The 19,483-nt window shown below is 37.9% G+C and overlaps 1 protein-coding gene across 1 annotated transcript in view; it reads left to right on the forward strand.

The window, feature by feature from the left end:
• HDAC9 (histone deacetylase 9) overlaps nucleotides 1–19,483 on the forward strand; it is a 584,217-nt gene that overhangs the window by 159,544 nt on the left and 405,190 nt on the right. The window contains exons 7-8 of the mRNA XM_052639177.1: nucleotides 6,350–6,481; nucleotides 13,411–13,526. Coding sequence (XP_052495137.1) covers nucleotides 6,350–6,481; nucleotides 13,411–13,526 — 248 coding nt within the window. The remainder of the gene's footprint in view (nucleotides 1–6,349; nucleotides 6,482–13,410; nucleotides 13,527–19,483) is intronic.

Raw genomic sequence — 19,483 nt, forward strand, 5'->3', positions numbered from 1 at the left:
CTCTTCTATGAGAATTAAGAACTTCTTTATACCATGATATGTGGTTATTGAATTTTTGTCTAAACTGTTGGTGTAAAGAATATTCACAAATTAGGATTAAAAATGAACAAAGACAAGATGCACAAAGTAGGTAATCATTCTTAGTAAATGGTAGTATATTTAAGACACACAGTCAATTGAGTAGAAATTATAAACAGGGAAATAAAAAAAGTGAGGAAAATGTGAAAAGTCAATCAGTAAACATAAAGTATTTTAAATATACTGAGTGAAAGATCAGAAAAGGACCACTGTTACTTTTGTTGTTATTATAGATAATACTGCCCTAGGCAAAAGGAATAAACCACTTGTAGCCTTCTGTCTTTGTGTGTGCATGCTAAGCTGCTTACCTTTTAATTTTATTCATTCTTCGTCTTATATATGGACATAATTATACATTCATTTATTCAACATCTATCTATTGACCAACTTTTTTGTGATGGCCAGTCAGTTGAACTAGGAACTTCATTCAACCCCTTTAATCTTCCACCATAGTGTATCTATATATATCATCTCCAATAGATGACAAAATAGCTCATGGAAATCCCAAAACTCACCCAGGATTGCCGGTGTTAGTACATGAAATAGTTAGCACTGAAATCTGAGTCTACCGTCTGTCTGTGCCAGAGACCTGTTTGCCTCTACAAAAGATAGCTTCTGTGTTTGTATGTTTGTACATATGCAAAGTGACACTCCCACACTCACATATGCACTCCACACATCAGTCTCTTGGTGAAATGACAAGTCTGGACCTTATGACTTACTGTGCTTTAGAATCTTAATTTTTTAACCTTTGTGTCTGCTACCTAACTTTACTGCTCTTCTCATTGTTTATTTTCACACCGTTTGACACCCAAGTTCATTTTGAACTAGGGAGATTCGTATGAGAAGAAAAGATTTCAAATACATTTAACTCGTGAGGCAGTTTTCACATGTTTTCTGTTTCCTTTGTTCACTTGTTTTTTAAGCAAAAAGAGAAAAAAGTTTTAGTTCTCTCATCTTTAATATTTTTTTCATTTAAATAATGATAATCAATTTTTCATGCAGTGTTTTCATCTCAGCAAACAAATACATTCAGTGGGCACACACACTAAAAGTTTGCCTTCTGTTTTTGTGATTGATTGAGATGTAGAGAGTGATGGGTGTGGGGTAAAAATAGAAAGGCAATTAGTGCAACTAGGCATGAATTACATTCAAATATAAGCAAAATGTCTCCCCAGTTAGTGATCTCTTTCTGGGCTCTTGAGGATTTTCATCCCATTAGTAAGTCACTGGAATAGAAATCTTCAGTCTTTGGGGAGACCAGAGCATTGAAAATGGAATTAACTCTTAACTGCAAACTGAGTCAGCACAATAGGTTATTAATTCTACTGCCTGGGTATATGTCATGCTGAGTTCGATGTGTGGGCTTCTGAAATGTTAGGAGTGAGTTTATAAAGCCTTATGAGGACTAAATGATGGTTATTTATCATTCCAACCTTGGCCTTCACCACCAAGATACTAATACTTCTGGTGACTCAAAATCAGAAATGAAGTACAGGCGAAAGTTTTTGCTTAAACCAATAGACTTAGCCTTTTACTTAGAAAAGTTGTGATTTTTTCATAGCCAATGGAAGTTGACTAGGTTTGATCTGAATGTTTTAAAATAAAATTCTAAACTTAAAATATATTGAAATATTTACTATTTTAAGCTACCTGTAGCACTCCCTGGTTTCTGATAATCTTTTTTTTCTTCTGATACTCTTCTACATCCTCTTTGAGAATCCCCAAGATATCATTATCCCCTTTATTTCTCTCTGTGTAGAACAATTAGTAACATCTTCCATTTCCTGATTACTTACCCCAGAGTTTTCACACTTGGCCATACCATTTGGGTCCAGATAATTCTTTGTTGTGTGGCTGTCCTGTGCATAGTAGGATGTTTAGCAACATCCCTGGGCTCTACCCACTACATTCCAGTAGCAACTCCCCATACTGACAATCAGAGTATCTCCAGACGTTCCCAGATGTCCCTGGTGTCAAAAATCTTTGCCAACTGAGAACCACTGGTTTATCTTCTACTAGATATTATTTTGTTTGACTGCATGATAACTTTGCAAAACATGTACAACTGTGTTAATCAGAGCTTTGGCAAGTAACAGAACCCACATAATGTGGGTCATAGGCTTTTATGAAGGGACTGCTTACAACAGCTTGGGAATGTTGAGGTATCCAGAAAATAGCTACAGCAGGAAACCATTCCCACCCCTAGTGCTGAAGAAGCACAGAGAAGAAATAAGGTTGCTAGAGTGCTGGGAAAGCTGGAACCATGGAACGGAGCCTTCAAGAGGGAGATGAAATCAGGAAGAGACAAAGCTATACCTCACAATGCAGCGCTATAGCAGAGAGAGCATAGGATACCTGACCTCGAGCTCCTTAATTCTTCGATCCCTGGCCAGTCTTACCAATAAATAGGCTGAGTCCAAACAAGACCCAACCAGCAAAGGAATGGGGTGATGCAACCCCAGGATTTGGTCTTGTGATCTCAGAGGAAGAAGGAAAATGCAGTCTATTGGGACATATGGAGGAAAAAAATGGAAAAACAAACTATCTCCATTTTAACATGAGAAACTGAGATTTAAAGATATAAAGTAATTCATCCAAAGCCAAATACTGAATGCATAAACAGGCACTGAAAGCACATCTATTTCACTCCATAAACTACAACAGTATCTTCATAGCCGACTTTCATGAATGAGCAGACTGATAGTAGATGATAGATGTGAAAACAAAATCCCGTTGTCATACCTACTCTGATGTCCACTTTTTTTTTAATGTTGACTATAGAAAGCTACTTAAAAGATGAATATCTAGCTCATTCTCAAATAGATATGTAGGAACAAAAGCTTTCTGCTGACCTGTGAAGTCATTTTCTGAAAAGCTTATGGAGTTCTAGGTTTCCTGTAGAATGTTTAAGTGGCACATGATGATTTTCCAAGCTGTTGTCACATTTTCATCTTTACTGCAGATATTTTGCCCTGGCTAGTGCAATGTGTGAGGAGAAGGAGGACTAGACTGGGTATCAGGGGATTTGGGGCTCAGTCCCAGCTCTGTCATTCCTAGCATAACCTGGCAGTAGCAGCAATAATAAAAATTACCTAAACCAAAATCACTGCAGATGGTGACTGCAGCCATGAGATTAAAAGACGCTTGCTCCTTGGAAAAGAAGCTATGACCTACCTAGATGGCATATTAAAAAGCAGAGGCAATACTTTGCCAACAAAGGTCCATCTAGTCAAGGCTATGGTTTTTCCAGTAGTCATGTATGGATGCGAGAATTGGACTGTAAAGAAAGCTGAGCGCCAAAGAATTGATGCTTTTGAACTGTGGTGTTGGAAAAGACTTTTGAGAGTCTCTTGGACTGCAAGGAGATCCAACCAGTCCATCCTAAAGGAAATCAGTCTTGAATATTCATTGAAAGGACTGATGCTAAAGCTGAAACTCCAGTACTTTGGCTACCTGATGCGAAGAACTGACTCATTGGAAAAGACCCTGATGCTGGGAAAGATTGAAGGCAGGTGGAGAAGGGGACGACAGAGGATGAGATGATTGGATGGCATCATCGACTCGATGGACATGAGTTTGAGCAAGCTCTGGGAGTTGGTGATGGACAGGGCAGCCTGGCGTGCTGCAGTCCATGGGGTCGCAAAGAATTGGACACGACTGAGCTACTGAATTGAACCAAAACCTTTTTCTTCCCTTTTGCATTCACCCAGATCTTCATAGTTATTCTTAGTTATCTAGTCCTGTGGCCAAAGTTCTGTGAAATAAGGAAGATGTTAAGAGTTTCATATTTGAATTCACAAATGTAGAGCCAGACTCAGAAAGCAATAAAATCGCACTGAAAATCTCATGGGTGGGATGTGTGGTACCAATTCCACATATTCCTGCTGAAACATGGTGCCTTTTCTACTGCATCTTTCAAGTGATGGATCAATTGGTTTACTCCCTCTGGAGAGCCAGTCTGTAACATCTGAATCCATTAGAATTCATCCTAAAGTCTTGTCTAGATCAAGATCTAAAAATCTGTGATTTTTATCCTAGGCTTATAAGCAAGACGACAGCAGATGCCAATATATTAATAGTTAGCATATAGGGATTCATTTTTTAAATTTGAAATGGAATATATTTATTAACCTACAACTTATCAGACACAAAGTTGGTGTTTTTAAAGGCATTTAAAAATAAATATATGGGGATGGGTGTGTGTATGTTAGTCACTCAATCGTGTCTGACTCTTTGCGACCTCATGGTCTGTAGCCTGCCCGGCTCCTCTGTCCATGCCAGGCAAGGATACTGGAGTGGGTAGCCATTCCCTACTCCGGGGGAATCTTCCCAACCTAGGAATCAAACCTGGGTCTCCTGTGTTGCAGGCAGATTCTTTTCCATCTGAGCCACCAGGGAAGCCCATGTATGGGGGGTGAGGGTGGGGATCTAAGTGAAATAGTATATAGTTCCATCTTTTCCCCTTTATTCGCAGGTATGTTGGATGCTAGTAGTTCAGATTCAGTCTTCTCTGCTAAAATCAAGTGGGTTAAGGAAAATCTGCACTCCTGCAAAGTCTGGCAAGAACTTTAATCCTTCCCCCAAACTATTACCCTTCTTTGCTTCAAAGTGGAAGGCCCAGGAAGTAAGACCTTTGTGGTCTCTAGTCACTGGGCTTCTTGTACTCATTTCTGGTTTCTACCCTTATCTCCTGCCCATTTTCTACTTTTACAATATTTCCAGGTCCCCCCCCCCTTTTTTTTTACATTTTTAGTGTTTGGGGGCATAAAATCAGCTGTAAACCCGCCCCCCCCCCCATCACAATTTAACTTTTTAATTTTCTCTGGCCAGTTCCAAGAAAATCTAGGATTCTCAGTCCAAGGTAGATCTAAAATAAGAGGTGAGTGAGAGAAGAACAAAGAGGAAACTAAAGTATTTTATATCAAAAATAAATAAATGAGTAATAGAAGATTGTAAATTTTACTTCTGATATCCTCTGTAGTTGGGCAGAACTATAAAATTCCTTCAAAGAAATCATTTTATCTGCTCGAGAATTCTAGCTACATGATAACATTGTATCTGATATATGTGATTAGTAATGCTTTGGAAAAGCAGTTCTAAATTTGTTCTGCTGTTCCTACATAAAGAAAGGTTGAAGAGCAGTATTTTCAGTGTTAGAATATTAGATGTGAGCTAGGTTATCTGGGTACAGATGCTGGCTTCATCATCCCTTTTTACTTTGATGACTTTGGGCAAGTTACTTACATCTCCGTGTTTTGGTTTCCTCACTGATACAATCAAAGTGTAAGTAGACTCTGTCCCATTAGATTTTCTGTGGTTAGAGAAGTTAATATTGACAAAGATTTCAGGACAGTAGTGGAACATAGTGATCACTGTATAAATGTTAATTGTCTTCAGAAGCATTGTTTTCCTAATTATCATCATCACCACCGCCTCCATCATCATTGATTTCTACGGCAGAATCAATCCAATGTTTCCATTCTTCTAAAGTACAGTCACTTCAAAACTTAATGCATGAAGATAAATTATAGAGCATCACTCTTTAGAATAGTGTAACCAAAGTAACACATATGTATGAATAATATGCTTTTGTATTTTGGAATATATAACCTAACTCAGAACTTTACCTATAAGATTTGGCCACCCTTCCTTTCTAATTGACTGTGTATTCGCTGTATACAAAGCTTTACTCATAGTGATTCTGCTTGGTTTGTGTTATTATACCAAGTGTATTTTCCCAGGATTTCAGGTTAGAAACTACTGACATTTAAATATTTCAGGAGTCAGAATTAGATATAAATTATTTTCTGCAGAGGTGTCTTCCTATTACCAGAAGTCGGCCAAGAGTCTCTAAAATCACATTAGGGTACCGTTTTTAGTGGTTCTTGAGTTTCACCCTTGAGAGAATTAAAAGAACTGACAGTAAAGTATAATAAATCTTATTCTGACCCAAACACTCTCAGTCATTTAACTTCCTGTTAACAATCCCAATTCTACTAGATAAAATAGGTAGAAAGCATATTTTTTACTCTCTTTTCACTTTACATTTAGAGATGTAGCATAATATTTCATGTTTCATAAAAATAATTATGACATTTATCTGTTTAATTAATTTATAATAATGCCTTATTTACATGCTTGGGTTTTAATTTGACATGAGAAAGGACCAAGAAAAGGGTGAGCCTTTATTATTAGTAGTATTATTACACAGGAGCAATTGGCTCTCCATTTTTTAATTTTTATCTATTTTCTTTGTCTCAATTCCCAGCCTCTGAGCCCAACTTGAAGGTGCGGTCCAGGTTAAAACAGAAAGTGGCAGAGAGGAGAAGCAGCCCCTTACTCAGGCGGAAGGATGGAAATGTTGTCACTTCATTCAAGAAGCGAATGTTTGAGGTGACAGGTAATTGAGGACTGGGTAGATACACACTGGAGGAAAAAAAAAAAAACTGCTGCCAGTAGGAATGAAACAAAATTAGCTTAGAATAAATGTACCTGCTGTATATTAAAATTTATTTTGAAGAGAAACATTTCTTGAAAGGAAGTTATATTGAAAACTCACAAGTAGTTCAGTAAACCTTGCCATGCATTCACCAGCTATGTTAAACAGGAAATGAATGAAAAACAGAACTATATGTCAATAGGCATAACTAGGGAATGCCAGAGCGCACCTTAATCTTTTCAGAAACAAGCAGTCCATTTTGGGAATGCCAAGCCGGAGAATATAACTTTTAATGAAATTTGATCAGAAATGAGCAGAGGGAGGTTCAAGAAGAATACTTCCCCCATACTCAGACGTTAATGTACAGAATACATCTGGGAAAATTAAACTATGTGAAACAGCAAAACCTTGACTTTTCAACAAATTTACAGAACTCATAAATGACATTATGTGTTTACTAGTGAACTGGGACTTGTGGCAGGAGGGGGATATATTGCCTGTTATGAAGGGAAAGAAACTGTCATTTTCACTAGTCTCAAATGGAAGAGTTCTTAGTATTTTAGCTGCCTGGTTAGTAGTGGGGTGAACAGGTTAGGAAATTCAGCCTGATGTCTTACAAAGCCTTCTAGTCCCATTTGTACCTGGTCTGAGAAGACATAGGGATAGAAGAAGCAAAAAGGCTAGCCAAAATAACAAAACCAACTATTGTTTATTGAGTAACTACTTAGAGCTATGCATTGTATGTGACCATTTCCTTTGGTTGCATCAATACAGAAATGGAAATCTAGAGCCATGTTTGTCCTTTCCCAAGGAAAATTGTGCTTCTATCAAAGTAGTCAGTTGGCATTATTTCTCTAGGATCGAATCTTATTCTTAGAAAGTTTTTTTAAAAATTGTTTCTTTTCTTTCTCTACTTTCGTCATGGTAATGTCTAGTTTAGGAAGACAATATAAAGATTGTGGCGGCAGAGGTAGAAAAGTGTAGACTACTGATGAGGCAGTATTTTGACAAATCACTAGGGAGAAGAAAAATGTTTAGTCTCCTATTCAGTCCTGACAGATTAATATGTTTATCTGAGGAAAAGTATTGGTGAATTTTTTTTTTCTTAAGGGATAAGTATTAAATAAGTAATTATTTTACTAGAGTTTATTTTCCAGAATCAGATATAATCACTAGTTTAGACCAATTCAGTAATGACTTTAGAGTTGCAGACTTTTTCCCCCAATAAACCTATTTGTATTTCATTAAGTGAAAATCTTAAGTTTTCATAATAGAAGTCCTTGATGGGGGTGGGGATGAATCTGTAGAGTGAATCTGTATTAATGAAAGTAAAGAATAATGAACGTATCAATTGTCTAATGTAATGACCTATAGGTCATTTTTCTGATGGGAGATAGTAGGTTCTCTCATAACAGAAAAACTTAAAGAAAATAGAAACACATGTATATTTCTTTTTTTGTTTCTTTAAAATCTTATTAAGGTTTTATTTATTTATTTATTATTATTTTTTTAACTTTTTATTTTTACTTTACTTTACTTTATAACACTGTATTGGTTTTGCTATACATTGACATGAATCCACCACGGGTGTACATGCAATCCCAAACATGAACCCCCCTCCCACCTCCCTCCCCACAACATCCCTCTGGGTCATCCCCGTGCACCAGCCCCAAGCATGCTGTATCCTGCATCGGACATAGACTGGTGATTCGATTCTTACATGATAGTATGCATGTTTCAATGCCATTCTCCCAAATCATCCCACCCTCTCCCTCTCCCTCTGAGTCCAAAAGTCCGCTATACACATCTGTGTCTTTTTTGCTGTCTTGCATACAGGGTCATCATTGCCATCTTTCTAAATTCCATATATATGTGTTAGTATACTGTATTGGTGTTTTTCTTTCTGGCTTACTTCACTCTGTATAATCGGCTCCAGTTTCATCCATCTCATCAGAACTGATTCAAATGTATTCTTTTTAATGGCTGAGTAATACTCCATTGTGTATATGTACCACAGCTTTCTTACCCATTCATCTGCTGATGGACATCTAGGTTGTTTCCATGTCCTGGCTATTATAAACAGTGCTGTGATGAACATTGGGGTACATGTGTCTCTTCCAATTCTGGTTTCCTCAGTGTGTATGCCCAGCAGTGGGATTGCTGGGTCATATTGCAATGTCCTTTTCTATTTTCCTATTAGTCTTTTTCATGATTATAACTTTTCCCCACATGGTCACGTTTTCTTTCTTACCAAATTTCAGTGGAATTTAGCTCAGTACTTAATTGAGTAATAATTAACTCTCATTTATAGGGGTTATGATTTGCTAGAGTTCTACTCAGGTTCTTTACTTATGAAATATCATAATTTTCTCTCATTTTGTGAGATAATAACTCTCCTTTTCAACTGAGGGAAAAAAACTTGTATTTGAAGAGACTAGACACTTATTTCTGATCAGTGAGATGAGACTTATGGATGCTTTGGTTGATATTTTTAACTGTATGTAAAACTAGTATGTTTTAATTGATATTTTAACTTTATGTTGCAGTTAATCTAAATGTTTTTGGAGAATTTGAGCTACTTGACACACAGTTTTCTGCACCTCTGCATCTTCTTTCTGTGTCAGCGTTCATGTGATTAGGATGAGCTCTGTTTGTATCTTAATACTAATTATTTTTGCTGTCCAGTCAGAGACCACCATAGCATCATAGCAGTTGAATTGCCACTGCTGTTATGTCTCACCTCTATCCTCTCTCTTCCCTGTTTCATAGGTTCAACTGTTTTCTTTTTTCCAAACCCATGCCACCTGTCTCCTCCCAGTAGTTAACATGAGAGCCACATGTCATCATTCCCTTTTTCAGATTCAAGGGTCTTCTGCTCTTCCCTCTACAAAGCCATGCTATTTAAAAATTCTAGGTCCTGGCACATTCCTGTGCCTATAATGTCTTCTCCTCTGCTCTCCCTTTCTCCACTGCCACCTTTTCATGAGTTTCTCATCTTCAAGCCCCAGTTGTGACATTACTTCTACTTAGAGATTTTTTTCAGTGTTCCCAAAAAATCAGTTGCTACCTCTTCTCCCAGACCATGTCCAGTGTGATCTTGTAGAATCCTGTGGTAGAGTCTATCGTCTTACATTCTAGTGTCTGCCATAGTGATTTCTATTCAATATATAAGGCAACACTTCTGTATGAATATCACATAAAATAATATAAATAATATACTTTTAAATTGACAAGACATTTTAAAATAGTTTTCTTTTTCTTTTTTTTTTAATTAAAGACAGGATGCAGAATGGGACTTTAATGAGAAATCAGTGTGTAGTCATACAAGAAAGACAGGGGAAACAAATTCCTGATGGATTTTTTTAATGTTCATTTTCTTTCTTAAAAGAAAAATAAACAAGAAAGAGGCACATATAAAAAGTAGATTAATCAAAATGTAAGCAAGATATATAGACTGAAAGACAGTGAGCGAAATATATTTAGGAACTTTATGATACCAGTGACTTGAAATCCCATAGTAAGTAGGTGGCATGATCAGAATTCTGTCACCAGTCTCACATTCTTTCCATTGGTGATACACTTCTGAGTAGAGAAATATTTATAATAGAAAGTTGAAAGTTGTAAGGGTTCCAAGGGAGGGCAAGCAGCTATAGCCTGCAACTTGGGCACTCCCATTTACAGGGAACAGATGGTATATGAGCCAGGCTTTGAACATAGAGGTGGGATTGACCCTGTGATGAAGGAGGTGGAGAAATAAGAGCATAAAAAAGCCTGAAATGGGAAAGTGGCACATACGGGAAGTAGGCAATTTAAATTTGACTGAGTGCAGAGTTCAGAAAGGGCAATAGTAGGAAATAATGTCAGGCTCCATTTTGGGGCAGAGGAATATAGTGAAAGTTGTCTCACTCTGATCCATCTGGCAGCAGTTTAAGGAAAGTTTGGAAGGACTACTATAGCAACTCAGAAATGTTAGGAGATATTTTCTATAGTCCATGAGAGGATAATGAGGGCTGAGAGATGAAACTGAAATCTTTGTAGTCAGAAGAAGATGAAAAATAATGGAAAGAACAAAACAAACTGACCTAGTAATTGATTAGATTTGGCATAAGGAAGGGAATGAGAATGACTCTCAGTCAGTTCAGTTCAGTCGCGTCCAACTCTTTGCAACCCCATGAATCGCAGCATGCCAGGCCTCCCTGTCCATCACCAACTCCCAGAGTTCACTCAGACTCGCGTCCATCGAGTCAGTGATGCCATCTAGCCATCTCATCCTCTGTCGTCCCCTTTTCCTCCTGCCCCCAATCCCTCCCAGCATCAGAGTCTTTTCCAATGAGTCAACTCTTCGCATGAGGTGGCCAAAGTACTGGAGTTTCAGCTTTAGCATCAGTCCTTCCAAAGAACACCCAAAGCTGATCTCCTTTAGAATGGACTGGTTGGATCTCCTTGCAGTCCAAGGGACTCTCAAGAGTCTTCTCCAACACCACACTTCAAAAGCATCAATTCTTCGGCACTCAGCCTTCTTCATAGTCCAACTCTCACATCCATACATGACCACAGGAAAAACCATAGCCTTGGCTAAACGGACGTTTGTTGGCAAAGTAATGCCTCTGCTTTTCAATATGCTTCTAGGTTGGTCATAACTTTTCTTCCAAGGAGTAAGCATCTTTTAATTTCATGGCTGCAGTCACCATCTACAGTGATTTTGCAGCCCCAAAAAATAAAGTCTGACACTGTTTCCACTGTTTCCCCATCTATTTCCCATGATGTGATGGAACCAGATGCCATGATCTTCGTTTTCTGAATGTTGAGCTTTAAGCCAACTTTTTCACTCTCCTCTTTCACTTTCATCAAGAGGCTTTTTCGTTCCTCTTCACTTTCTGCCATAAGGGTGGTGTCATCTGCATATCTGAGGTTATTGATATTTCTCCCAGCAATCTTGATTCCAGCTTGTGCTTCTTCCAGCCCAGCGTTTCTCATGATGTACTCTGCATAGAAGTGAAATCTAAAGATGCCTATAAACAGAGTTAAGCAGGGCATGTTTAATATTAAAATACACTGAATTCAATATACATTAAAGAGAGATAAACAATGTCCAACATTCCAAAGGGATTCAGACTGGAGATTCTGAGAGGAAACCACAAGAAATGCAGCTTTTATGGGAGGAAATATTGAGGGCAGAAGGAGACGACAGAGGATGAGATGTTTGGATGGCATCACCAACTCAATGGACATGAATTTGGGTAAACTCCGGGGGTTGCTGATGGGCAGGGAAGCAGTGATGGGCAGAGAGGCCTGGTGTGCTGCGGTCCATGGGGTCACAAAGAGTCAGACATGGCTGAGCGACTGAACTGAACTGAATGCAAAGGTTCTGCCTAAAAATGATACTTGGTGTCATCACTTTGAATTGTTTTGACAAGGAAAAGAGAAATAGGATAAGGCTACAAACTTCGGTGAATACCTACATTTAGGAATTGATTGAAGGAGGAAAAGCCAGAGAGAAGGAAAAACAAATCTGGAGGTAAAGAATTTTATTGTAGAAGGGATGAGGAGAATGAGAACTGCTTTGTCAAAACTTTTCAAATTTTGTATTTTGAGAGAACAATTCCCGTCCACAATGAGTAAGCTAGATGGCCAGCTCTTAAAGGAATGAGCGCATCACTTCTTACAAGTTACTAGCATGCTTTCAGACTAGATGTACAATTCCAGTGGAAAAGGACAACATGAAGGTTCAAAATAATTGATGGAGCAAAATCTTAAAGCAGATGTTCAGGGGTGGGGCCATGGGTGAAAGTGTATGTGACAGTATTGGAGCAGGGAGCAGAAGAGAAATGTTTTCACTTTGATGTGGGCAAGGAGAGTGTATATAACAAAATCATGAGGTAGAAAGAAAAATTACTGATGGAAATCATTTAGAAGTTGTCAGTCTCCAAGAAGCGTGAATCAAGATCATTTGTGCAGAGCTGAGTAGACAAAGGATGAGACACCTAGAAAAATGTTGAAATGAAAGAACTATGGAAAGTAATAGGGAATTGATTAGAGCTCAACAGATTACTTGCCAAAGCTTGATAAGGTGGCCTCTCTTAGCTATATTTCTAGTATCTGGAAGTTTATATTTCATTAATTAGATATTTTAGTAAGTGAACTACCTCTGTCATAAATTGAAATGCATTTGAACTTTATGTCTGAAATTGACAGAGATGATCTGTATTGTTTTTATTTAACTTTTGGTAAATGAATTTCTTGTTATATTGGTCTTTAAAATTGAACATATTAAATTTAGACATCTTATCTTCTGGAAAATAAGTTGGGTAGAGTTAAGATTAAACAATGTTGTACTAGGCGATCAGTGTAACACTGAGATTTTATCTTCCACTGTATTTTCTCCACATAACTTTGACTAAGATGCTCTGTAATAAGGTATAGCCTTAGTATATTAAATAAAGAGCTATTTATAACATAGAATATAAGCAGTTTTTCCACATACCATGGAAATGGTTCCAGGCCTCATGTGCTGATGGCATGGTTTTATGAACTATGCAAGTCTATTACACTTATTTTTTTTTATGATAGCCCAAGAGGAAGTAATAGAAGATTACTTGCTTTATTTTTTTCCTGATCAAAAGCTTCTATAATCCTCTCCAACTGAATATCTTTAAAATTATTGAATACTATGTTGTATTTTTAGCAGTTAAAAGAAGGGGAGAAAAGTGATACGAAAATTCAGAAATGTTCCAAGTTTTTTTAGGGTTCTTTTTATTTAGTGACATGGTGCTTGTCATTCATGCTGGGGGGAGAAACAGTGTCTGTTGCTGTATATTACTTAGAGTATAACTACAGTTCATCTCTGTATGTTTTTCATGAGTGTATTTGTACTTCCCATTGTTTTTCAGAATCTTCAGTCAGTAGCAGTTCCCCAGGATCTGGTCCCAGTTCACCAAACAATGGTCCAACTGGAAATATTACTGAAAATGAGACTTCAGTTTTGCCACCTACTCCTCATGCTGAGGTACGGCTCTTATTATTTTGGTTGTTTTGAAAGTTAAATCTTTGATTAGCCCCCTAAAACTCAGTGATATTTCTGAACTGAAGTTTAAAGCCACCTGACCTTAGTTACTTTTCTGATAGGTTTATAATGTGTGGAACTGAGTAAATGTGATTTTATATACAAAGTTTGGATGATAATCACAAGTTTGAAAATGCTGAAATGTAATCTTCCAAAAAAAAAAAACAAAACCCACACACTCTTATTTATGCTGAGTATACACTCACTGCCCAGTAGCTGTACAACCCTGAAGTCCTTCTTCATGGCTCTTGGTTATTCTGCTGTGAGTAGACACATCAGTAAGTGAGAACAACTTCATGCACACCTTTCGGAACAGTTGCCCAGCAAAGTAGGTTTTATCTGTTTGACCTGAAGAGTAATGAAAAATAGTTGTAGTATCATAATTGAGGAACACAGTTCCACTAAGCAGTGTGTTGAGGACCTTCTATATGCTATTCATTTTGCCTGGCAATGAGGATAGCCAGACAAATGACATATGAACTCTGTCCTTGAAAAACAAAAGATTCAAGAAAATGGGTCTGAAATAACACATGATTTTTTGAAGCCAGTGATACAAGAATATAAAACAGTAAATTTGGGAGTCAACAAGAAATTGTGTGTATAGACAGTAGAATGGGAAAGACTAGAGATCTCTTCAATAAAATTGGAGATACCAAGGGAACATTTCATGCAAAGATGGGCACAATAAAGGACAGAAAGGACAGAAATGGCAAGAATCTAACAGAAGCAGAAGAGATTAAGAAGAGGTAGCAAGAATACACAGAAGAACAAAACAAAAAGGTCTTAATGATCCAGACAACCACGATAGTGGGGTCACTCACCTAGCACCAGACATCCTGGAGTGGGAAGTCAAGTGAGCCTTAGGAAGCATTACGACAAATAAAGCTAGTGGAGATGATGGAATTCCAGCTGAGCTATTTCAAATCTTTAATAATGATGCTGTTAAAGTGCTGCACTCAATGTGCCAGCAAATTTGAAAAACTCGGCAGTGTCCACAGGACCAGAAAAGGTCAGTTTTCATTCCAGTCCCAGAGAAGGGTGATGACAAAGAATGTTCAAACTACCATACTATAGCACTCATTTCAAATGCTAGCAAGGTAATGCTCAAAATCCTTCAAGCTAGACTTCAACAGTATGTGAACTGAGAACTTCCAGATGTACAATCTGGCTTTAGAAAAGGCAGAGGAACCAGAGCTCTAATTGTCAGCACCCGTTGTATCATAGAAAAAAGCAAAGGAATACCAGAAAAGCATCTGCTTCATTGACTATGCTAAAGCCTTTGATTGTGTGGATCACAATAAACTATGGAAAATTCTTCGAGAGATAGAAATACCAGACCACCTTACCCGCCTCCTGAGAAACCTGTATGCAGGACAAGAAGCAACAGTTAGAATTGGACATGGAACAGGCTGTTTCCAAATCGGGAAAGGAGAACGTCAAGACTATCTATATATTATCACCCTGCTTATTTAACTTATATGCAGAGTACATCATGCAAAGTGCCATTTTGGATGAATCCCAAGCAGGAATCAAGACTGCCAGGAGAAATATCAACAACCTCAGATGTGCAGATGCTACCACTCTGATAGCAAAAAGCCAAGAGAGGGTAAAGAGCCTCTTGAGGTAAAAGAGGAGGGTAAAAAGCTAGCTTAAAACTCAACATTCAGAAAACTAGGATCATGGCAACTGGTGCAATCACTTCATGGCAGATAGAAAGGGGGAAAGTGGAAACAGTGACAAATTTTATTTTCTGGGCTCCGAAATCACTGCGAACAGTGACCGCAGCCATGAAATTAAAAGACGCTTACTCCTTGGAAGAACAGCTATGGGAAACCTAGACAGTGTATTAAAAAGCAGAGACATCACTTTGCCAACAAAGGTCCATCTAGTCAAAGCTATAGTTTTTCCAGGAGTCATGTACGAATGTGACAGTTGAACCACAAAGGAGGCTGAGCACCGAAAAATTGGTGCTTTCAAACTCTGGTGTTGGAAAAGACTCTTGAGAGTCCCTTGGAGAGCAAGGAGACCAAACCAGTCAATCCTAAAGGAAATTCATCCTGAATATTCATTGAAAGGACTGATGCTGAAGCTGAAACTCCAATAGTTTGGCCGGCTGATGCGAAGAGCTGACTCGTTGGAAGAGACCCTGATGCTGGGAAAGATTGAAGGCAAAAGGTGAAGAGGGCGGCAGAGGATGAGATGGTTAGATAGCATCACCAACTCAATGGACATGAGTTTGAGCAGAGATAGTGGAGGATAGAGGAGCTTGTCCATGGGGTCGCAAAGAGTTGGACACATCTTAGCGACTGAACAACCCAATAGACTATGTATATAGTTCCTGTATCAAGCTAAGCAAAGGCAACAGCCACTCCTATGGAATCAGCTGTTTTCAAGTCACCATCATTGACTGAAATTTTGAGTTTTCCTTCTCTGTCATTATAATGCCTCCTTATCAGGCATTGCTCGCTACAGGAAAAAGCTGGTGTAATAACTTCTCATGTATAACTGTGACATGCTTCTTCCATTGTATTGTATAGAGTCATGATGGTTTGGAGCTGAAAGAGATTGATCGAATCTCTGATTCTTGAATCATCTGCTTTTCTGATATGTGATTATCAGATTTCCACTGGGGCACTCTTATTCAAAGGGAACTCACTTCACTGTTTCTTCACGCAATCTAGTTGATTTTGGACAGTCAGCTTGACTGATAAAAAGTATCTTCTGTATGTTATGCCAAAATATATGTCTATAATTTCATACATACTAACATAAATGTATAATAAATTATTTATAAGTCATAAATTATCTGGCTAATTGAAAGCAGACACCCAGAGGTTATCCGTGATAGGGAAAGAACTGGAATCAGTGAAGTCACTTCTTCTGTGAGGACATTTGTATACTTGAGTCTTGAGTTTTGGTTTTCAGAAGAGAGAAGGCCAAGCCCTGTGCTGACCAAAGAAGGTGATCTAACAGGAGACCATCCAACCCATGACACATATTTATGCTACATCGGTGGGTCCCTCATCCCCACCCCCAGAGATATCTTGATGTAGACCAGGGCAGGGGCACACTCTCTCCTTGAGGAGTTATAACCAGAATATATAAAGCTGTAGCCCAGATTTTTATAACTTCAAATGGTTAATTTAATTTAAAGTGCCCCAGATTTTTAGTTCCCTCAGTTCAGTTCAGCCACTCAGTCATGTCCGACTGTTTGCGACCCCATGAATCGCAGCATGCCAGGCCTCCCTGTCCATCACCAACTCCCGGAGTTCACTCAAACTCATGTCCATCAAATTGGTGATGCAATCCAGCCATCTCATCCTCTGTCGTCCCCTTCTCCTCCTGCCCCCAATCCCTCCCAGCATCAGAGTCTTTTCCAATGAGGCAACTCTTCCCATGAGGTGGCCAAAGTACTGGAGTTTCAGCTTTAGCATCATTCCCTCCAAAGAAATCCCAGGGCTGATCTCCTTCAGAATGGACTGGTTGGATCTCCTTGCAGTCCAAGGGACTCTCAAGAGTCTTCTCCAGCACCACAGTTCAAAAGCATCAATTCTTTGGCGCTCAGCTTTCTTCATAGTCCAACTCTCACATCCATACTTCTGGAAAAAACAAATGTAAATCCTTTCTAGATGAATACACATTCATTTTATTTTACTTATTTTTTAAAGATTTATTTATTTGTTATTTCTTTTATTTTTGGCTAAGGTGGGTCTTCATTGCTGCACGTGGGCTTTCTCTAGTTGTGGCGAATAGAGGCTACTCTCTAGTTGTTACGTGTGGGCTTCTCCTTGTGGTGGCCTCTCCTGTTGTGGAGCATAGGCTCTAGGTGCGCCGACTTCAGTAATTGCAGCACATGGGCTCAGTAGTTATGTCTCGTGGGCTCTTGAGCACAAGCTCAGTAGTTCTAACACACAGGCTTAGTTGCTCCGAGGCATGTGAGATCTTCCTGGGCCAGGTATCAAACTGGTGTCTCTTGCATTGCAAGGTGGATTCCTAACCACTGGACAACCAGGGAAACCTCTCACATTCATTTTAGACTTTAAAATTTTCTCTCAGTTTTCCAAGGGAAATGAGCAGCATAGATAGGAAACCCTCTTACTTGTGACCATCTTTCAGGCATGTGAAGAATACAATTCAAGCCACTACATTTTTCTCCAGTCCTCCATTTATTGTTTCTTACCATCCATTGTCCCTTTGCTTTTCATTTTTCTTTCTAAACATGACACCAGAGGAAATAAATATTTCACATATATTTGTGACCATTGATGCAAGATTCTTAAGACTATTGGTTATAGGTATTGTATTTCTATTAGTGCAATTATAAATTATATCTCAACATCAGTCAGTTTTCTGCAACCCTTTAATGAATTTTCAGAGAAGGTACAAGTTGGTCACAAATATTTCTAAAAAACTTTAGATTTCCATTTCCTCTCAGCTTAAAGAATGATTCCATAGCACGGACACTAAAGGATCTGGATTCTAAAATGTTTATGGATGAATTCTATGTTCTTAGGAAATGAAAACACACTAAACTACATTCATTCAACAGCATTTATGATTTTTCAAAATGCATTGTTAAAAGGTACAGAAGACCACTTATAGCTTGATGGTATTTTGTGAAGATTAGAAACAGCAGTTCAAAGTTTTGTTCAGGAAAACATAGGTAGGTAACAGTATATTTTTTTAAAAATCAAAAGAATGTAAAAAATCAAAGGGATAATGAATGCAAAATTTAGCATGATGGTTACCTCTCAAGAAGGAGAAAGACAGTGGAGGGGACATGGTAAGCTACAAAAAATGAAGATACATATATACCTTCATTATAAATACAAATATATGCATGCAGTACTTAGTATAACAAAGAAATACATATTCATAAGACTCAAAATAAATGGAAAAGATGAGATTTTCTCTTTACTTCAAGATTTTTAAAACCTGTTAAGTAGCTCACATTGTGTGACCCTATAATTAAATTTCAAAAATATGTACCATGGAGACTGTAAATTAAAGGAATTAGCTTGTATTATTTTAATCGGTTTTATACTTCTAAAACCTTTACTGATACATAAACACAAATACCTATTTAGATGCCCAACAATTAGCTAATTGTTGAACATATTCTTTCCTTCTACCTCCACCAGTTTAAAAAAAAAAAAACAGAAGGAAATGTGATTTAATGGAGTTTGAAAGAGTAGAGGTATTTCTTCAGGTCAGTGACAGGACATTCACCTCCAAAGCTGGGAAGACTAGTTCAAAAGCAAGCAGTGACTCACTTCATAATGAATTAATTGTGTGCCTGAACTATGATCCAAAAGGCCAGGTGGGCAGACCTTTATTCACTGATGGGTAGCCTCTCCATGGCCCAGAACAAAAAATTCAACCCTGATGACTAACATGTGCTTTTCCACTGCATTGCATTTACAGAGGTCTGTAGCATAATTCATACTGGGGAGGTGAGAAGACAGCAGAATTCAGACTGAAACTGTCAGCAAATTAATATCCTAGCTTTGTATCACCAAATCCTGCCACCTAAACTAAAGTGGAAAAAAAAATGTTTTTCAACCAGTTTTTGATTAATGATCTTTTTGAATTGTGTGATATTTATAGACACCCTCTAAGATTAATAATAGCATATAACTTCATATCAAAAGAAATATTTGGGGGTATGAAAAAATTACATCATTACAACTTCAAAAATTATATTAGTTGCATACTTTACCATTTATAAAATAGACTTATTCTACCATCTTTGCTTAAGTAGCAAAGTTTTGCAAAACAGGTGAGTTTTCATTTTTAAAATAGTATAACAGTGTACATTTGAGTCAACTCTCTATTCTGTGACCTGAAATTAGAAAAGCAAATCACATAATTCTTTCAGAACCCATGTAGATGAATGGGAT

Source organism: Budorcas taxicolor, chromosome 4 (genome assembly GCF_023091745.1).
Source record: "Budorcas taxicolor isolate Tak-1 chromosome 4, Takin1.1, whole genome shotgun sequence".
Classification (NCBI taxonomy): Eukaryota; Metazoa; Chordata; class Mammalia; order Artiodactyla; family Bovidae; genus Budorcas; species Budorcas taxicolor.